At 37.2% G+C, this 21,387-nt stretch overlaps 1 protein-coding gene and 1 pseudogene across 8 annotated transcripts in view; both read left to right on the top strand.

Moving 5' to 3' along the window:
- Positions 1-20,699, top strand: part of RNF170 (ring finger protein 170) — a 47,689-nt gene extending 26,990 nt beyond the window's left edge. For all 8 annotated transcript variants that reach the window (XM_047717233.1, XM_047717235.1, XM_047717239.1 and 5 more), the window contains 5 exons: positions 2,069-2,144; positions 4,630-4,738; positions 8,948-9,021; positions 13,034-13,144; positions 17,815-20,699. In XM_047717233.1, coding sequence (XP_047573189.1) covers positions 2,069-2,144; positions 4,630-4,738; positions 8,948-9,021; positions 13,034-13,144; positions 17,815-18,084 — 640 coding nt within the window. In that variant the 3' untranslated portion in view covers positions 18,085-20,699. The remainder of the gene's footprint in view (positions 1-2,068; positions 2,145-4,629; positions 4,739-8,947; positions 9,022-13,033; positions 13,145-17,814) is intronic.
- On the top strand, positions 1,629-1,953 carry LOC125092811 (60S ribosomal protein L35a-like; annotated as a pseudogene).
- Positions 20,700-21,387: the final 688 nt, after the last annotated feature.

Here is a 21,387-nt window from a genome sequence, read left to right as displayed (position 1 = left end):
ATGGTCATGTTTTGTCAGCTTTTTATCTAAAATTTAAATTATTTACTAAAAGTTGAATAATAATAAGATGTATTTTATAAACTTTTCCCTGTCTCATTAGGATATTGATGTAGAGGGGGGTGTTTTTTGTTTTGTCTTGTTTTTGTGTGTGTTTTGTTCTTTAGTTTTTAAAGACTTATCCATTCATTTTGGTGGGGGGAGGGGAGAGGGAGTGAGAGAACCTCGAGCTGACTTCCCGCTGAACAGAGCCGGACACAAGGCTCGATCCCATGACCCTGAGATCATGACTGGAACCAAAATCAAAAGTCAGAAGCCCAACTGACTGAGCCCCCCAGGTGGCCCTGATTTAGAGCTTTTATCACTGTTGACTATTAGCTCACCGGGAGAATAAAGGCTCTTATATACTAGAGTAATGCTGGGATTTTGTGAACTTAAAATATTGCTGTTAAAAGTATTAATATTGGGGTGCCTGGGTGGCTCAGTGGGTTAAAGCCTCTGCCTTCAGCTCAGGTCATGATCCCAGGGTCCTGGGATCGAGCCCCACATCGGACTCTCTGCTCAGCAGGGAGCCTGCTTCCTCCTCTCTCTGACTGTCTCTCTGCCTGCTTGTAATCCCTGTCTGTCAAATAAATAAATAAAATCTTAAAAAAAAAAAAAGCATTAATATTTAGAGCGTGGATGGCTCAGTTGGTTAAGCCCAGGTCATGATCCTGGAGTCCCAAGATTGAGTCCCACATCAAATCCCACATCAGTCTTCCTGCTCAGCGGGGAGTCTGCTTCTGCCTCTAACCCTCCCCCACCCACTCGTGCTCTCTCTCCTCATTCTTTCTCTCTCTCAAATAAATAAAATCTTTAAAAAAAATGTTTAAGTTTAAGGGCACCTGGGTGGCCAAATGGAATTAATCAGATGGAGATCTTCACCCTCACCCTGCCAGCCTAACCACAAGTTCTGATTTCCAGTCACCCACATGTCTTATCGCATCCTTTATTTCAGCCTCTAAATTCTTGCCTTTGAGTCTCTGTTTGAATTGTTAAAGTTAAGATATTAGTGGTATGTTAGGTTTGGGCTTTTCTATATGATACAGTGTTATTTTCTGCTACACCCCTCCCCTTATAGGTGGAAAGATCTAATTAGATATGGATAAATGTTCAAATGCATAATAATATAATTATGTAGTTGCTTTTTTTGGAAGGAATTTTACAGAAGAAATAAATGTATTAGTTATTCTTCATATGATTTGTAAGCCTGCAGGTACGTCAAATCAAATATAAGGTCTTAGGCCTCTGGATTTCATCATTTGCCAGTTGAACCTGAAATCAGCCCATACTTAGTGATCCTAGAATTCCTCACAGAGTAACCTGAAATGTTCAGTCCTGGAATTGGAGACAGTTATATGCCATCATTTGCATTTATGAAGTTACCAGTAGTTCTTGGTTGAAACTTAGACCCATAAAGAAAACTGATTTGGGGTGCCTGGCTGGCTTAGTCAGTAGACCATGTGACTCTTAATCTCGGGGTCCTGACCCACATTGGATGTAGAGATTACTTTAAAAAAAAAAAAATCTTTTTCTGCCATCTTGGAGCCTATGGACGCCTGCTAGGAACAGGACATCTAAAATGCCAAAGCATGTCTGGAGGGCTGTGGTCCAAGGCCATTTTTGCTATAAGCTGGGTCTTCAGAGTCATAGGGAGCACATATTTCTTCTTCAAATCGAAGGTGTTTATGCTTAAGATGAAACAGAATTCTATATAGGCAAGAGGTGTGCTTCTGTGTATAAGCAAGGAACAACACAGTGACTCCTGGTGGCCAACCAAACAAAACCAGAGTAATCTGGGGAAAAGCTTGTTCTCATGGAAACAGTGGCATGGTTCGTTCCAAATTCCAAAGCAACCTTCCTGCTACAGCCGTTGGCCACAGAATCCGTGCGATGCTGTACCCTTCAAGGATTTAAACTAAATGAAAAGTAAATAAATAAAGGTGTAAAAAAAAAATAAAAATCTTACAAAAAGAAAACTGATTCATCTAACAATATTTTATATTCAAACTTATTATATTTTACTCAACAGAAATGCACATCAGAACATTCACCCAGAAAACCAAGAGTTAGTAAGGGTACTTCGGGAGCAACTTCAAACAGAACAGGTACTGTTGTTACGTGGATATGTGCATTTATATAAGGAGTAACATTTATTACTCCCCTTGCATATGAAATTGTGATGACAGAGCAAATAACTTTTTGGAAACATGAACTGATTTCCTGTTTTGTTATTTAAACTATTCTATTGATTGTATATTTTCAAATTAGGTAAATGACTAGTCTTAACTACTCAGATATTTTCATGGGTGTGTGTGTGTGTGTGTGTGTGTGTGTTTAACTTGCTTTAAAAACAGCAGTTTTCCTGTTATTGTGAGGAAATAACCACCGTCTAATTGGCTTTAATGAAATGTAGTAGAAAAACTATTTTTTTTTTTACCGAATGACCTACATATTGCCTGGAGACCTACAAAGAGAGGACTACAAGGGGTGGCTTTTTGTTCCTCTTCTTTTTCTCCCATGGTCAAAGTTAGCAAAACTAATTAGGCAAAGAAGAAAACTTTTCTTTCCCTTCTGTGCTTTTCACCAGATGGACTCTAAGAGCCAGAAATATAATATATTTCATGAAGGCTGGACTGAGTAGGATATTGTACATCTTCATGCCAAAAAATAACAATTGATTTCCCACTCACCAATCAAAATTTAATTCCAAAGAGTGTTTCACAATTTATACATTCACCAGATATTTATTAAACATCTAACATATGCCAGACACTGTTCTAGGCATTAAGGATTCAGCTGTGAGCTAAACAAATAAGAATTCCTGATGCAGAAGTAGTTTAAGCGTGTTAGTAGTACTCTGGTACTCTGTTCCAGAGCTGCTGTTAGTAATAATTCATGCTGGGATAGTTTTTTCTAATTTACAGAGTGTTTTCACATACAACTGTTTTATTTAATTTGCAAACATGGTCAGTAAGTCAGTAAGTATCATTCCCATCTAACATATTAGATCACGAAGATGGACTTAAATTCCTGCTGGAGTTACATGAATGGATCTGGCTCTCCAGAAGTCCCACACCGAGTGGCATCTTCCAGATGCCTTTGAGCCACTGTGCAGTTCACCTCCCCCACACCTTCCTCGGACATGGCATTTAGCTCCAGTTAGAATAAAGCTAGTGACTTAGCCCTTTTTGCACTGTCCTATATGGTAGCCACTACCCATACATAGCTATTTAATTTTAAATTCACTAAAATTAAATTTAAAATTCAGTACTTTTTAGTTATACTAGTCACCTTTCAAGTACCCATAGATAAAGATTTCCATTACTGCATGAAGTTCTGTTGGACAGCACCGGTAATTGGTTTTGGTTTTTGTTTTGTTTTAGTTAATTTCCAAATAATAATAATGAAGACAAAAGATAGAGGGGAGACATTAAGAGCTGTATGTTTTTCTTTTTTGTACCATTTAAAATGTTATAAAAGGCAATAACATCAACATGTCGCTGTGGCTTATAAACTATTGCAGTATTTTAGGACTAATTTAAGAAAGAGGTTTTAGTTACGTTCTTAGTTTTAGGTGACAGAAATCTTTGATTCAGTTTACAATGAATAGTTCATATTTAGCAAATTTGGTAATTTGATGTTTTTAATGCTGGCTAATTTGTTTATAAGAGTTGTGCTAGATGTGATAAAAATCGGTTTTTATATGTCTTTTAAAAGATACATATTACACACTACTGCTAGATACTTTTCTAGTTCCTGGGCCACTACAATGAATCCTATAGATAATGTCCTTATCCTCATATCACTTACTTTCTGGTGGGTTCTTTGATATGTGGATGCTTCTTGCAGTGGTGATTCTACTTTACATTCCTGTACAATCACAACAGTGACATAACTGAGAAACATTAAATTTTATTAATCTGACCATGTGAATGATTAAGCCCAAGTTACCAATATATTAAATTTTCCTTCTTCCAAAATGACCACTATTCTTCTTTGAAAGTTTAATTCTGGACGCTTGTGAGGTACAGCATACATGCAATACTTGTCAGGAACGTATGAATGAAAAAGATGTTAAAAATGGTTAAAGCAGGGAGGTGGGGTTGGGAAGGATGGGGTAACATGATGATGGACATTAAGGAGGGCACACGGTGTCATGGGTACTGGGTGTTATATAAGTCTGATGAGTCACTGACCTCTACCTCTGAAATTAATAATACACTATATGTTAATTAATTTTATTTAAGTTAAAAAATGATTAAAAGCTAATACTTGGGAAAGAGTTGGACATTTCTTGAGCTTTTGCATTAGCTCAGCCTTGTGTTTCTTAGAATAACTTATTCCAACAGAGTGAAAGAGAAACTCCGGAGTTAATACAGGTTTTTGTCTTTATGTCATGTTCAGGAAGGAAGGTAGAGATCATGCAGCTTAAATAAAACAATGATACAGCCTCATAACTTTATCAAATTTACAAGACTTTACTGCACATCTAAGATTGGATGAGGCTTATGCGCTCTGGCTGTGTTCTTGGGTATGATGATACTCCTAGAGATAATCATGTATAATCATGAATACATATTTTCTCATCAGGATGCCCCTGCTGCTGCTCGACAGCAGTTCTACACTGACATGTACTGTCCAATCTGTTTACACCAAGCCTCCTTCCCTGTGGAAACAAACTGTGGACATCTTTTCTGTGGTAAGCAAACAATGCTATATTTGGGGAAAGTGACTCTTTTAGACCAAGACCCATATGTTTACATGGGCTGGATTCTTAATTTTGTCACATTTTGTATTACATGATTGGGGTAGATGTCTTCTGATATCCTGCTGTACTTGTTAGCCACTTTTATTTAGTGTCTGTGAGCTCAACGATTAAAAAGCACGAGTTCAACTTCTCAGTAAACAGAAATGTGTTTCTTTGAGTGGTAATTCAAGTATATGAATACCAAGAGGAATACACTAAATCCCTCATAGTTTACCACTTTTTGGTAGTCTCATTTATTATTCATCCTTCCCAAGGCAGGGAAGTTCTGTTAAGGACCCTGCCCACGACCTTCCCTTTAGCCTTCTTCCCTCCTTTTTACCCTGCATCAGCACAAAAGTTATTAGCCGTTTTTTTTTGTCATGACCTCAGAGGGTTGGTTAGAGAGAATGTTGAATGTAGAGCATACAGTCGGACAGGAAGGGAGCATAGATTGCACACTTGGCCTAGTATCAGTAAGGGGTCCTTTCTACATCTGGGGTGTTTTTCCTGACCCTCCAGAAAGACTTCATAAAGAATGAGATACCATATAGTCAGTTCTTACTACGGTCATATGAGATTGAGCGGATCAGTTTATTGCATGCCTGCTATGTGCTGGGCACTTAACATACTTCATCTCCTTGAGTTCCACATATGAGGGAACTGCAGCTGAGTTAAGAAATTCTGCAAAAGGTAACCCAGCTGCTAGGAGAAAGCCAGATTTTAAATGTAGGCCTAACTTCAGACCCTGTGGTCAATTCTGCTATGTGATTAGTAGCTTCTACGACTACTCTATACTTAAATTTATCCATTCACTAAATCTGTTGTTTTATTTGTAGTATTTCTTTCTGTTTCAATGGTGTGTTCTAGATAGGGGTGTTTTTTTTTTTAATATTTACTTATTTGACAGAGAGAGATCACAAGTAGACAGAGAGGCAGGCAGAGAGACAGAGAGAGGGAAGCAGGCTCCCTGCTGAGCAGAGAGCCCGATGCGGGACTCGATCCCAGGACCCTGAGATCATGACCCGAGCCGAAGGCAGAGGCCTAACCCACTGAGCCACCCAGGCGCCCCTCTAGACAGGGTTCTAATTGCTCCCAAAATGTACCCATTTTCCATTTTAAGACAGTTTAAAATGTAGCGTACAGTGATCCTTTAAGTTTCTTTTTCCCCTTTGTTGTTTGAGTTTATATGGAATTACTAGTGCTAATTATATAGTGCTATTATTTATACTTTGGGGATGACATAAATAATTTGAAATCCATATCATGCACTGCAGGGTTTTCTCTACCTGTGCTCCTTTAGTAAACACCGACCAATATCATTATTGCATCATCCATTAATTTCATCCTCTTCCCTAAGGTTTTTCCCTAAGATAGCTAACAAGTTATAAAACACTCATTTCAATGTCTGTCTTGGTCTATTGGGAATGCTAATGAGCTGCAAAATCATGAAATACCAGATAGAATTAAATGGCCATCAGAGAAAGCAGATACTTTTCCCCTTCTCAAACCTCTGGTAGATGTTCCTGATCAATTGGACATTCTTTCCAAGTCTGGATACAGCCTCAGCCATCCTTTAACACAGTACTCGAGGCATGTGTTAAGAATCAGTGAGGTTTGGCAGGCTAGATGAACTCCATTTGCCAACCCAGGCTTAGGTAATTCACTGAGCGGATAAAAGACGGCTGTATTGTGTTCTTGGTTTCAGGGTCTGAGGTAATTGGGTAGATTGCTTCTGATAGCCTGCTGTACTTGTTAGACACTTTATATACTGTCTCTAGGTTCAAAGATTTAGAAAACTAGTCATTCAGGTTCTCAAGAAACGAATGTTTCTTTGAATAGTAGTTCAAGTATATTGATACTACATATATATAAAAGGCACCTTAGCTTAGTTCCTCTATATGGAACTACAGTTCTTTTCCTTTACAGTGAGCTAAGAAAAATAGCAACAACAGACTTACCTCACTTACATTTGTAACCCACACTGTTTTACTTAATTCTTCAGCAGTCTTATGAAGTGTTATGCCCATTTTACAAATAAACAGACTCTGGGAGATTATGACCCAGATTAAAGTCAATGAGTCTTCTTCATCCACCATCTTATTTAGGTGGATCTCTCTTTTTATAGGGAGGAAAGTTGAAGAAAAGGGAAAACCTTGAGCAATATCATAGCAGATGTGTGTGAACTGGAGCATTTGATTTGCTGGACCATAGTTTTTCTGTGCAGTCAGTGGCCGTTACATAATTTACAAAGCAAGGACACCATACTCCAATTTGTAGGAAAGAGATGTGGAATTAAATAAGTGAATATATGTCAAGACACATTGAATTTTGGAGTGAACAAGTAGTAGGTAGAGCTGAGGCATCACTATGGATGTTAATAATAATACTAAAAAGGTTTAGAAGTTTTGTTTTCATATAGTTTCTGTGTGAAATTAGGTTGTTCAGATTAATAAATATTATCTAACAGAACTCTGAGAGTAGGAAAAGATACCAGATATTGTTTGGTTTTTAAATTCATCTTTAAATCATCATACCTGTTTTTCTCCATAGTCACTATAATGTCCAATGTGGATAGCCTTTGCTTAGCCCCTTGGTTTGCTCACCGTTCTCCTCAGATGTCATTTATTTCACTTCTGGCATTTGCTTCTTTCTATTCATTATAATGGGAGCATGCTCCTTTCTGTTTTCTATATCTAAATCTTACCTAACTTACAAAGTTCAGTTCAAATCCTTTCTCACCTACATATTACTCTCTGCTGCATCCCAGAGTTCTCCCTCCTATATTCCCTTTGTACTTAAAGTTAATAGTAAACGGTTTTGCGATTTAACTATCTTCTGATTGATTTCACTATGTCATCTTGGTCTTCTCAATTTGACTGTCATTGCTCATTCTAAATTCTGGACATTAATTTGATCTGGAAGAATCAGAATAAGGAATTCAGGAGGGCTAAGCTAGGTTGCTAAGACAAGAGTAAGAAAACAGAAAAGATCCTGGAGGCTGGAAGCACTTAATTAAGATTCACAGTGGGACCTGGATTGTCTGCGAAATAGGTGTTCTGCAGAGTAGAAATGAATTTACCCATCAAACATCAGACAGTGTTGTTGTTTTTTTTTTTTTTAAAGATTTCTTTCTTTCTTTCTTTGACAGAAATCACAAGTAGGCAGAGAGGCAGGCAAAGAGTGGCGGGGGGAGCAGGTTCTGCAGAGCAGAGAGCCCGATGCGGGACTTGATCCCAGGACCCTGAGATCATGACCTGAGCCGAAGGCAGAGGCTTAACCCACAGAGCCACCCAAATGCCCCTCGACAGTGTTTTAAAATAGTCCCTCTTGGGACACTTGGGTGGCTCAGGTCATGATCCCAGGGTCCTGGGATCAAGTGCAATGTCAAGCTCCCTGCTCAGCAGGGAGCCTGCTTCTCCCTCTCTCCCTCCCCGCTTTTGCTCTCTGTGTCCAATAAATAAATAAAATCTTTAAAAAATAAAATATTTCTTCTTCATTTGTTAGTGGCCTGAACTTTAGTGCTTCTGCATTTAGCTTACCTGCTACTTTTTGAGGCCTATAAACTCTGCCTTAAAGCTGTTCTGCTGCGGGGCGCCTGCTCATGAACACCTTCTAGCAGAAAAATCAAATTCATCCACTACAAAAGTTGGTTCAATTATTGAACTGGATTATAAACTTTATTAGGTCAAACAGCATGTAATCTTTGTATCCTATGGTTCTTAATAATTATTATTGATGCCACTGTAACTTTGCTTTCTAAATTCTTAAAAAAATAGAAGTGGTGTTTTTGTAACATATATACCAAATTTGGAACAGAAAATTTATTTATACTGTGATTTGTTGGTTGTTATATTTGCAATGATGTTTATTTATTCTACATAGGAAATGCAATATTTCTATTAAGGCTGAGCATTGAAGCAGTAATATATGCTTGCTTTGGATTATATAAAAATGTCTGTATCTTAACTAAATAAAAATATTTTCAGTGGCTGGGAATTATTATGAGATTTAAATTTGCCTAAAGAGTTGGTTGGATGAAATAAAAAATATTTTAAAATAAGATACTATAAAAATATTTCAAATATTTGAAACTTTCTGAGGATTTATGGGCCTTGAAATTTAAAACATTAGTATTAATGTTTTTTTTTTTTCACTCATTAGGTACCTGCATTATTGCATACTGGCGATACGGTTCATGGCTTGGGGCAATCAGTTGTCCAATCTGTCGACAAACGGTAATGTTTGTATCCAGAAAGCATCATGTATGCTAGTTCATATTATAAATTTTAATAATTTCTGTATCTACTTTTGAATTGTTTTGATTTTTTTTAAGTTTTTATTTAAATTTCAGTTAGTTAACATATAGGGTAATATAAGTTCCTGGTGTACAATACAGTGAATCAACACTTCCACACAAGTGCTCATCACAAGGGCACTCCTGAATCCCAGTCACCTGTCTCACCCGTTCCCCCACCCACCTCTCCTCTGGTAACCATCAGTTTGTTCTCTCTAATTCAGAGTCTGTTTCTTTCTTTGCCTTTCTTTTTTTCCCTCTTTTCTTGTTTTGTTTCTTAAATTCCAAGTGTGAGTGAGATCCTAGGGTCAGAGATCCTTTCTCTGACTTACTTCACTCAACATAATACTCTGGCTCCATCCATTCATTGCAAATGGCAAGATTTCATTCTTTCTTATGACTCAGTAATATTCCACTATATATACATGCCACATCTTCTTTATTAATTCATCAGTCAGTGGACACCAGGGCTCTTCCATAATGTGGCTATTGTAAATAATGCTGCTAAACATTGGGGTGCAAGTATCCCTTTGAATTAGTATTTTGTATTCTTTGGGTAAACACCTACTAGTGCAATTGCTGGATCGTAGGAAGTTCTGTTTATCAAAGCTTCTGTAATGTTACTCCATTATTTTTTTAATGTCTTAAAGACAACAAAAAAGGGAAATACCTTTCTAAATCTTTCAATTATAGTAAAAAACTGGTAAATGAATCCTCCCCAAAATTCTAGTAAGTCTTTGTTGTAATATCAACAGAGGAATAACTGAACTAGCTAATCAGGCTTAACCAGATATTTCCCCTACATATAAAAAAATGTTTTCCCCTTTCAGTTTACTTTTAAGCTGTCCTTCTCCAGTGAGGGTCTAGATAGCTTTATATGATGAACAATAGTTTTTTAAAATGTGTCTTTTGGAGACATATCTATATTACATGATCCAGAACAGATCAGACTATTTTAGTTAGTATAGGGGTTACTTCAGGGGGGAGATGATAAGTTTTTATAAACATATACTGAAGACTGAAATGTCAGCACAGATTTTCTCAATTTCTTCGACAAACTGGAAAAGCAAAATAATGAAAAATTGGAGAAAATGAAGTTCTTAGTTTTTTAATTAGTAAATATAGTGAAATAGAACATTCTATCAGTTGTATACAGTTCTTTCATAATTTTCTATATACTTATTTTATCTTTCATCTAAAATAAATACCTACCTTTCTACTAATGAGTTATGAACATGTAAAAAGAGAGCAGCTCCTTAGGAAGTCTTTCACTGTGCAAAGTGAAGTCCAGAAAGGATAGAGAGCTTTCAAGTAAAGATGTCAAATTGAATACATGTATTTACTTTTGCTCTTGGCCACCCCATTAAAAGAACAGGACAGGGGCGCCTGGGTGGCTCAGTGGGTTAAGCCGCTGCCTTCAGCTCAGGTCATGATCCCAGGTCCTGGGTTCGAGCCCCACATCGGGCTTTCTGCTCAGCAGGGAGCCTGCTTCCTCCTCTCTCTCTGCCTGCCTCTCTGCCTACTTGTGATTTCTCTCTGTCAAATAAATAAATAAAATCTTAAAAAAATAAATAAATAAAAATAAAAGAACAGGACATTTTGTAAAGGCATAAACTCATGGAGGCCAAAAAATGAAACAAAATGGTAGAAAAGGCAACAATTTTTCTAAAATTCTTTGTAAACTATAACAGACGTATAGAAAAGCACACAAAACAAAAATATTGCTCATTGAATTATCACAAAGCAACACTTCAATAATCACCACTCAGATAAAGAAATAGGAACTAGCCAACAGCCCCCAGAAGCCTCCTCAGGACCAAATCTCCAACCCCTCCTTCCTCTCCTAGAGGCAACTACTATTTGACTTTTATGATAAGCATTTCCTTGACTTTCTTTATAGGTTTATGACCTTAGCATGCATCTCTAAGATTATTGTCTAGTTTTGTCTGATTTTTGGACTTTATATGAAAAGAAACCATCTAGCATGTATTGCCACACACAGACACACACACCCTTTCAGCCTTGTTCTGGCTATCCACTCACCCCCATCACTGCCTCATTTTGTGGCATGGAGAGGGAAGTTCAGGGCTTTATCTTCTTTCCGCCTTGCTTCTACATTCCCAAATTCTGCCTCTTTCACATTTGACTTTGTATCACACGGCAGGAGGAAAATCAGTGGAGTTTTTTGTTGTTGTTGTTGATGTTGTTTGTACTGCTTCTCTGGATGATTTGATTATATGAAACAAGTCCGTCACCAGTGAAATTTATTTGCTAATACCACTTCGCATAATCGTTAGCCATCTGCCAGCAATGCTGAGACTAAGCCATAGGTCTGACATTAAAGAATTAGTTCCACTACCTGTCCCCTCTTCTTGGCTCTATCCGTGGCTTTTCATAGGGTATATATATACAGGTGATATCCTTTTGACCACCCATAAATTGCTAGAATCCAGAAGGGTAGAGATAAAATTGTTTCTATATAATAGCTTTTGGTTCCGTAACTATAGAAGAATACATCCTGGAAGTAGGACAGGTGGTAGGTACCCCTTCCCCACCCTGTTCCACTGATACAGTGCACGGGCAGCTGCACCTGACTGCACCATGCTCACCACTTCTCTTCCCGAACGCATATGCCGATACACCAGTGGCCCGAGCTGCACTTCAAGGGCCAGCTTAGGTTTCCAGCTTTCTGGGCACCCCAGGCAGAAGTCCTTATTCGCAAGCAATACTCTCAAGCGCCTTGTAACAGGTCTGCCTCCCCTTCCATCTTGGGTGTTGTGGTTGGCAAGGGGCAGGGCTGTGTCTTCGGTTTTGGGGTCCATGTAGCTTGTAGTACGGTGCCTGACCCATAGTAAGTGCTCTCTTACTATTCATTGCAAGATGCATTTTTATTAGCAAATTTGTGAAGAGAGGCTGTGTACCTGCTTTCCTACCACCTTGCTCTTCATCACTCCTTTGCTTGGCTGTTTGGAAAGCATCTGAGTCGTGGAAAGGTCTGGTTTTACAGCTGAACTGAGGAAGGATAAAAACAGCTAGATGATTTAAACCTAAATCTTCCCATTTTTATCTCCTCACACAGTGGCCATTTCTATAGGCATTGATATATTTTAAAATGTACTTGTTTTTCAAGATACTGTATCTTCAGATTACCTCGGTATGGTCCTGGGACGCTTGTGTATCTTTACCTCTACCATGGAGGAAACCAGGTTAAAAGTATTACGTTACATATTAGTAGCAAGAATTACCTTTTTGGGGGCGTCTGGGTGGCTCATTGGGTTAAAGCCTCTGCCTTCGGCTCAGGTCATGGTCCCTGGGATCAAGCCCTGAATTGGGCTCTCTGCTCAGCGGGGAGCCTGCCTCCCTCTCTCTCTGCCTGCTTCTGCCTACTTGTGATCTCTGTCTGTCAAATAAATAAATAAAATCTTAAAAAAAAATTACCTTTTTTGATGATAGTAGGGATGGGTGCTTCAGAGTGGGCTCCTGCAATAACTTAATCTCTGTATTATGTTTGGTAGCATTCAAAGATACTTCAGATACCAGTGAGGTTGAAGAATAATGATTGTAATCACAAAACACATCCCTAATTTTTCACTCCCACAATAATAAACATATATTTTTATATTACTTTGCTCCTGAATATTTTCTCATCATTTGTTAGCCCAGAGCATTACTGACTTTATCCCTGGTGTGAACTGGAAAATATTAGAACCAGTGTTTGCTTGAGGTACCCATTTGATTTTATGGGAATTCAAATTACATTTTACATTGGATTTTATTATAAGTCAATGGTACCTTACTTTCCTCCCCATGTTGCGTTTATTTAAAGAAATAACTGAAAAAAAAATGAGTGAAATATAAATTTAGAAGCTTTTCTCATTCTATTGAATAATAATACAAAATGAAAAAAATTAATGCTACAGAAAAGTTAACAGTGTTTTTTTTGTAACATACAGGTGACTTTACTGCTAACAGTATTTGGTGAAAATGACCAGTCTCAGGAGGTTGTATCATTGCGTCAAGATATTAATGATTATAACCGGAGATTCTCAGGGCAGCCCAGATCTGTGAGTATTGTTATAGCAGGTGCAAAATTAGAGTATAATGATACTTCTCTTTGGTAAGGTGAGATTTACCAACAAGTATTCTTTGACTATAAAAAGTCTCATTGTTTATGTGTGTTGGGTAAAGTTTTAACCTTCCTCGTTGTTGTCAATCACTGAGTTACAGCTTTCCCAAGGACTGCAGTTTTCTATCTTAAAAAGAAAAAGGCATTATAAAAATATTTATGAAGGAGATTACAGAAAAAAAAATTGGAGGGAAATGTGAAATTACTGACTCATGCGCAAATCTAAAATAGGGATTGTCTAATGAGAAACTTAGAACTAAGAACTTCTGGAGAGTTTTACGATTGTGTTTTCCACTTTTTTATTTACCTTGGGCCTCCTCTTTGAAATGTTTCCCTAACTAACTCTAGGTGTTGGGGAGGTTTTTTGTTATGTCATTTTAGTTACTCAAAAACATTTGATTTTTAAAGAACACATTAATTTTACGATTGACCTCCTAACCCCCCAAAAAGGATTTGATAGATTAAAAACTCTATCACATTTTACTGGCTTATTCCAGTTTTTTCCAAAATCTAACAAAGAATTCCAGAAGTGTGTGCACGACTAAGTATGTACTTTAAAAATCAGAATATTCTAAGTACAAATTTATATGGAAAGCCTAGATCTTTCCTCTGAGATCAGAGCATACATCTGAGTTTTGGCTTACATCTCTGCTCAGGTGTTGCATCAGCATCTCAAACGTGATACGTGCAATATTAAATTGCTTCCCTCCTCAGCTCGGTGTTTTCTTTTCTCAGTCTTTTTTTTTTTTTTTTAAAGATTTTATTTATTTATTTGACAGAGAGAAATCACAAGTAAGCAGAGAGGCAGGCAGAGAGAGAGGAGGAAGCAGGCTCCCTGCCAAGCAGAAAGCCCGATGTGGGGCTCGAACCCAGGACCTGGGATCATGACCTGAGCCGAAGGCAGCGGCTTAACCCACTGAGCCACCCAGGCGCCCCTTCTTTTCTCAGTCTTACTTAGCTGTTTTGATTTCTTCCTTTCCCTCATTTGCCTCATCTGGTATATAAATGAGTTGTATCATTTCTTTTCTCATTTGGGGAGATCCTCTCATGTTTAGCTCATAAAAATGTCCTGTGTCTGTAGCCATCATTCTAGCCTAAGCCACCATCATCTCTTGCTTAGGATAATTGCAAGTAGCCTCTTCACTGCGATTTTTTTCTCTGCTCAGGAGCCCGAGTAATATTTTGAAAACATAAGACCATGATGTTCTTGTATTTTAAAACTTCCAGTGGGGGCACCTGGGTAGCTCAGTGGGTTAAGGCGTCTGTCTTCAGCTCGGGTCATGATCCCAGGGTCCTGGGATCAAGCCCCACATCGGGTTCTTTGCTCAGCAGGGAGCCTGCTTCCCCCTTTCTCTCTCTGCCTGCCTCTCTGCCTACTTGTGATCTCCGTGTGTCAAATAAATAAATAAAATCTTGGAAAAGAAGACGAAGAAGAAAAAAAAACTTCCAGTGTTTTGGAATAATGTTCCAACTCCTTCCTGTACTTAAAAGGCCCTGCATGACCTGGTTTCCTGCCTCCCAAGCCTCACCCAAAATGCCTCACCTCCACCAGCCTCCTTTCAGCTCTTGAAGCGCACTCCCAAGTCTTCCCATCTTAATGCCTTCACACATGACCCCTCAGTTGGGAATGCTTGTCTCTCTGCTCTTCTTGTGACTGACTTCTCATCCTTTAGGTCGTTCTTAAATAGACCTTCCTAAAAGAGGGTTTCTCTGATCAACTAAGGTATCCTCTATCACTGTCCTCTGCACCATTCCTTTGTAGCATTTGTCACAAACTATACTCAAATCTTGTTCATTATCTTTCAGTAGACTAAAAGCTTCATGAGGGCAAAGGACTGTATGTATATATTTACTGCTATATTCTCATCGCCAGTTTCAGTGCCTGGCATACAGTAGGCCCTTAATATTTGTTGAATAAATTAGTGAGTTATCTTTAAGAGTTGATACTACTACTGTCAGCCAAGAATATTGGCTATTAAAGTGCTTCAGTACTAAACACTTGTGTGCTCTCGTGCTTCCTCGCACGTATTTCTGATATGTGATATGGTGTACATTGAAGGGCATACAGTTTCAGCTGTTGTGGATAAAGGTAAATCTTCTAGATGTCTAACAAAAAGAAAACTTAATCCAATCACTGGTGTACAGTTATCCGGGGACCTCTTCTTTTTCATCCAGCAACTTTTTTTTTTTTTTTAACGTATCCTCCAGTGACATCTAGAGGATGATTCTTTGAAAATAAGCATGTTCCAAATTCAAGACCTACCACTGAACTTAAAAAAAAAAAAATCATTTTAAGATATTCATTCCTGTGTTTTTAAGTGTGAAAGCATATCGTTGCTCAGTTACTAATTTTTGGTGGGTGTCAGATATTTAATGAGTAAGTAGATGATGAAATTACAGTATAATAGAGACTTTTAGCTCTTACTTTGATATTTCCTCATCCAAAGTTAGAGCAAGATTGTGATTAATACACAATATTTCTTAATAACCCATTTCATACTTCTTGTCTACTTATTACAGATTTTATATATAAGTGATACCATATGAGAAGTGAACGAACAGTTCTGATAAAGGACAGAAAAGTATTCAAAAGATATACTGGCTGGTCACTAGAATATTTAAAATAATTCACCATAGACTTGTGAAAGTTGTGCAGCTGTTTTGCTTTAAATGTGAGTTTCTCCCATAAAGAATAGAAAGTTAACATAGGAACTCATTCTAAAAAGACCATTTTGGTTTTTTTGTGACCAGTTTTCCAAAAAGGATTTACAAGATTTTCTGGTGGAGTTTATAGAACTGCTTCCTTATCACTTGCTCAGTTCTTCCCATTTTTGTCTCCACTTCCCTCTCTACTTACTTGGCACTCATGAAACAAACAAAATATATACTTGGACATACTGTAATTATATGGATTGTTAATTAGAACTGAGCTGTGCCCAGTGGAATTACTACAGGAAGTGACTTTCTTCATCTGGTCAGTTTCTCTGTATCTACCAACCCCTGAGAAATGAGATAGTGAAAGAAGTTATGTTGAGAAGTCATGGTAGTTTATTACTACACAGGACCATGTAGTCCAAACAGACTACACGAAGAAAATGAAAAGTTTGCAGACAGAGATCTTGAGACATTGCTCAAGGTCATACAAATAGATACTAGTACTCGTTTGTTAACAGCTTTATTTAGATGCATTTTACACAGCATGAAGTGCAACCTGTTTAAAATATATAATTCAATGCTCTTTAGTGTATTCAGAGTAAATATAATCTTGTTATTGTCATAATCTAATTTTAGAGTATTTTCATCATCCCAAAAGCTTTGGCATCCCTTCCCATTCTCCCCTTTCCTGTCCCCTTTCCCCAGTCCTTGGTAACTACTAATTTACTTTCTGCCTCTATAGATTGGGCTAGTCTGGATATTTCATTTCATTGAAATGGGATCATATAATATATGGCCTTTTGTCTCTGGCTTATTTCCCTTAGCATAGTTTTTCGAGATTCATCCATGTTGTGATATATAAACCAGAACTTCATTGCTTTTTATGGCCAAGTGATACATATTATTTTGTTTATCCATTCATCAGTTGATTGACATTGGAATTGTTTACACTTTTTGGCTATTATGAATAATGCTTCCATTCATATTTGTGTACCAGTTTTTGTGTGGACCTATGTTTTCATTCCTCTTGGGTATATGTCTTATTGCTGGATATTATGATAATTCTGTTTAACATTTTGAAGAACTGCCAAACTGTTTCCAAAGAGGTGGTTTATTCCCACCAGGAGTGTGTGAGGGTCCAATTTCTCTGAATGCCTCAATTTTCAAAAATTTATGCAATTTGTTAAATTTCAGCTGTGAAAATTATGCTCACTTATGTAGAAACCTGGTAATTGATGTTTTTGTATGTATTCAGAAGCTTAATTATTTTCATAAAGATAGGGTCTGGCACTCCAAAAATCTTTGTGGCAATTAGTAATTCGCTTAAACTCAAGCTAAGCCAAATAAACATCCTAGGAAGGAATCCGTTTCATTGCTATTTTTAGACTGTCAAAGCCATCCAAGTTAATGTGTCTTTAAAGTATACCACTTTTATATTGTCTGGCAATTTATAAATGTCATTGGTATACTGTATCTCTTTTAGTTCTTAATAGTCTTGTGACACATGCTTGGTTAGTTGTTGTTGGATCTCAATTTGGTTAAACCAGTTTGCCCCAGATCACCTGTCTACCAAAAGATTGATGTTGAGTTTAAACCCAGACCCAGCTCAAGCCTCAGTCTCTAATCCTATATACACTAAGTGCTTCATTTGGTTTATTTTACTAATTCAAATTAGAGAGGACTTGAGTTACCCCATTATATCCTATACTTTAAGTTTGTTGACATTTTAGTTGCTTTTCAGTTATCTGCAGTAGGATCGATTGTATAAGAACCTAGTTATCAGAAAGCTGGTTTTTTTTTTTTTAAAGCTATTTTCAAATAAAATGTGTAACTAGAAAATACGTGAAACTCCTTAATTCATGTTAACTGAGTTTACACATTGTAAGAAAATTATATTATTTTGATATCTGACATATTAGATGACTAGTCATATTTTGTTCTTCTCCCTGCCAGATTATGGAAAGAATTATGGATCTACCCACTTTACTGAGGCATGCATTCAGGGAAATGTTTTCAGTCGGGGGCCTTTTCTGGATGTTCCGCATCAGGATTATACTTTGTTTAATGGGAGCTTTTTTCTATCTTATATCACCTCTAGATTTTGTACCTGAAGCCTTGTTTGGAATTCTAGGCTTTCTAGATGATTTCTTTGTCATCTTTCTGTTGCTCATCTATATCTCTATTATGTATCGAGAAGTGATAACACAGAGACTAAACAGGTGAAAAAATGTGAGTTTACTAATATTTCAGCCAGTGTGTGAAATCAGACAGAAGGGCCGATGGCAGTATACAGCATTTGACTATTATTGTACAAGCTTAAAACCACTGTATGACAAACATTTGATTTCATTTGGCAAATGCCTAGCAAGATATGACTGGAATTTTTACATTACAGGTTCTAATATTAAGGTTAGAATTATAATAATTTACGATTACATCTTGATTCTGTGTTGTCTATAAAGTCTCTGGAAAAACTATAGAATTATATAAAAGGATGATTTTATATGTTTTTCTTTTCCCAAAAATTAGATTAATTGGATGTATAGTAAGATATTGTTTTATTGTTTATCCAATTTATCCTTCTCAGTGTGTACCTATATGATAATATATTGCTATGAAATGCATCTAATTATTTTTGTTACAATAAAATGTTGTACAGTATTGGGGGAAAGTCACTGTGTCTTTTAGTACTAGCTACGATTTATGCACTTGACAGCAGTTAGGCTTTGTCATCCTGATAGAGTTCTTTGCTCTCAGCTAACACTGAAAGAAAGAACTTGAAATTTATAATTTGATTTCATGTTCTGGTTTATAAGACACTTCTTAATCAATAGAAGTATTAAGTACAAGACATTTATCTGCAGTCAGCACACATGATTTTCTCAGTTGTGAAATTTAAACAAGAATTTGGTATTTTTATAGAAATAATACATAAAAGTAACTTGTAAAGAGAAATTTTTTTCAGGAACTTCTGTGAAACTTCAAGCACATAGAAGTTTGATGCATTTCTGAGGAAAGTAGATTTTCATGGCAATGAGCATCAAAGACCTTGGGAGGGGTATAGGAACACTGTTTAAATTTGACAAGAGAAATTACTGGTGAGCTATGTCCAACAGAATGGACAAGTTTGGTTTTCTCGTCAGAAAACTTTGGTAATACCATCCCTAGATGGCAGCATATAGCCTGAATTCCTCAGGTCTAACACAGAATGAGCAAATGTTGTCTGAGGCAATTCAGTAAGAAAGTTATCTTGCTTTTTTTGATGGCTACAACATAAGTACCTAATGCTCTCATCTGCAGTTTTTTGTTTCAGAAGAATCAAAACCACAAGTGGTATCAAATCCTAACTCCCTCAGCTGGCACTGCTCATCTGTGGAGTGGACACAGGGTCATCCATGCCAAGGGGTCAGTGTTGGCTCTGTCACCTTGCAGTCACCGATAGTCATACTGTCCATTCATGTATTAGCGAGCTTCATTATGTATTGATATGGAGGAAAAACCCAAATCTATTACGTTCTCTCAAGTTCATCAGGTTAGTCATCAATTAATAAGATGCTGAATGAATATCCAGAACAGTATTTTCTAATTTGGGTGGAGGACAAAGCTGTTGCTTGTCATAGAGAAAACAGTAATGCTTAATTATAGCACATTATAATTAAAGGATTTCTCACATACTTGACATCTTATCCTTAGGACACTTGTGTGAAAAAGGCAGGGCATCGCCTTCCTTTTCATAGATGAAATCCATATGTCATAGGTGAAAGTTTGGTCCGAAGCCATTCAGAAATAAGTGACTAAGCAGGTATTAGAATCTTAGTGAACTTGTTAGTATGGATTCAAATAGATGTGAAGGTTATGAATAGGGGAAGCAGAAGAGAAACTGGGATCCTTGGGAAGTCTCCAGAACACACTGGAGTAGCATCACTTAGGTGATTCTAAGAGGAAAGGTCTAGAAAGGTTACATATCAAGATTTCATGAATCTTAATTCTACACTTCCAAATCAAATGTTCAATATGGTGGCATGCTTCAGAGAGAACATTTCAGCTGCAATCACCAAGTTGAAAAGCTAATGAGTTGACTTTGTTACACCACCATTTACCAGATTAGAAATGGGTTTTTTGCCAATTACAAATTTGGCGTGGGGCTACAGCAATGTCATTTTTTAAAAAGGATTTAATTTTCTGCATGTATTCTGCTTCAAGTGTTGCGTTTCTAGTTACAATTTTACTGTAATAATGGGAATTCCGTCTAAGGCTTTCCCAGTAGAGGTGTACTGTACCAACTTTTGTAACATACAAAAACGCTATATAATGTGAAGTCTTACTAAACTGAAAAGGGAACATGTGGACATCTCAGAGTTTTTGGCCTGCTTATTATGTCATGCTTACTGATCACTGAAAATAAACGTGAAAGAGATCTGAGAAAGTATTTAAAGCAAGTCGAGTCGATCAGTGTTCTAAACAGCATAGTAATACTTCTATGATTCAGTTAGATAATATAAATCAAAGGAACAATTTGGATTTTTATAAACTGCGATATTGTAACTTTCACAAAAACAGATGGTCCAGCCCCAGGGGCAGAAGATAACTTCGGGAGCTGTGTGGGGAACAAGATGGTGGAAACAATTATTCTAACTGTCCACCAGAACAGTGGTTTCAGCTACGACAATTCTCAGCATTTGAGAGCAACAAGGGACTAAAGGACTTTTTCAGCCCCTGTGGCTGTGCGGATACAAACAGGGCTGTTTCGGTGGACTGGTAGTTTGGTTCAAACTTTGTGACGTAGGTGGTCAAGCAATTATTCTTTTGAATAAAAACAACATATCTAAAATGAAAAATTTGTGTTATATTCCTGTTTAATATTGTTTGCTTTAAAATTCAGAACTCCTGCAATAGTGTTCAATATGATTGTTGCAATGACTTTCTTTTTCACTAATGGACATTGAGTGTCTCATCACATTTCTAATTATGCTTACATATTTTAAACTGAAAAAGTAGAAATGTTTTTGTTTTTGAGGAAAATTATTTAATCTGGGCAGTCTATTCTGGGAATAAAGGTGGAACTGGAATTAGAATTTAGGCTTGTACCCTGATTCCCCACCCCTATTTCTTTCTTTCTTTTTTTTTTTTTTTAAGATTTTATTTATTTATTTGACAGACAGAGAACACAAGTAGGCAGAGAGGCAGGCAGAGAGAGAGAGAGAAGCAGGCTCTGCACTTAGCAGAGAGCCCGATGCGGGGCTCGATCCCAGGACCCTGGGATCATGACCTGAGCCTAAGGCAGAGGCTTAAACCCACTGAGCCACCCAGGCGCCCCCCCCATTTCTTTTGAGTATGTATTTGATAACTGAAATGTTACCTTTTTTTAAACTTATTTTGAAAAAAATTTAATTCCAGTATAGTTAATATACAGTGTTACATTAGTTTCAGGTATACAGTATAGTGATTTAGCAATTCTGTGCATTACTCTGTGCTCATCATGATAAGTGTGCTCTTATTCCCCTCACCCATTTCACCCATCCCCCC

Source organism: Lutra lutra, chromosome 2, assembly GCF_902655055.1.
Source record: "Lutra lutra chromosome 2, mLutLut1.2, whole genome shotgun sequence".
In the NCBI taxonomy this organism is placed as follows: Eukaryota; Metazoa; Chordata; class Mammalia; order Carnivora; family Mustelidae; genus Lutra; species Lutra lutra.
This window is presented reverse-complemented; position numbering and strand designations above follow the sequence as displayed.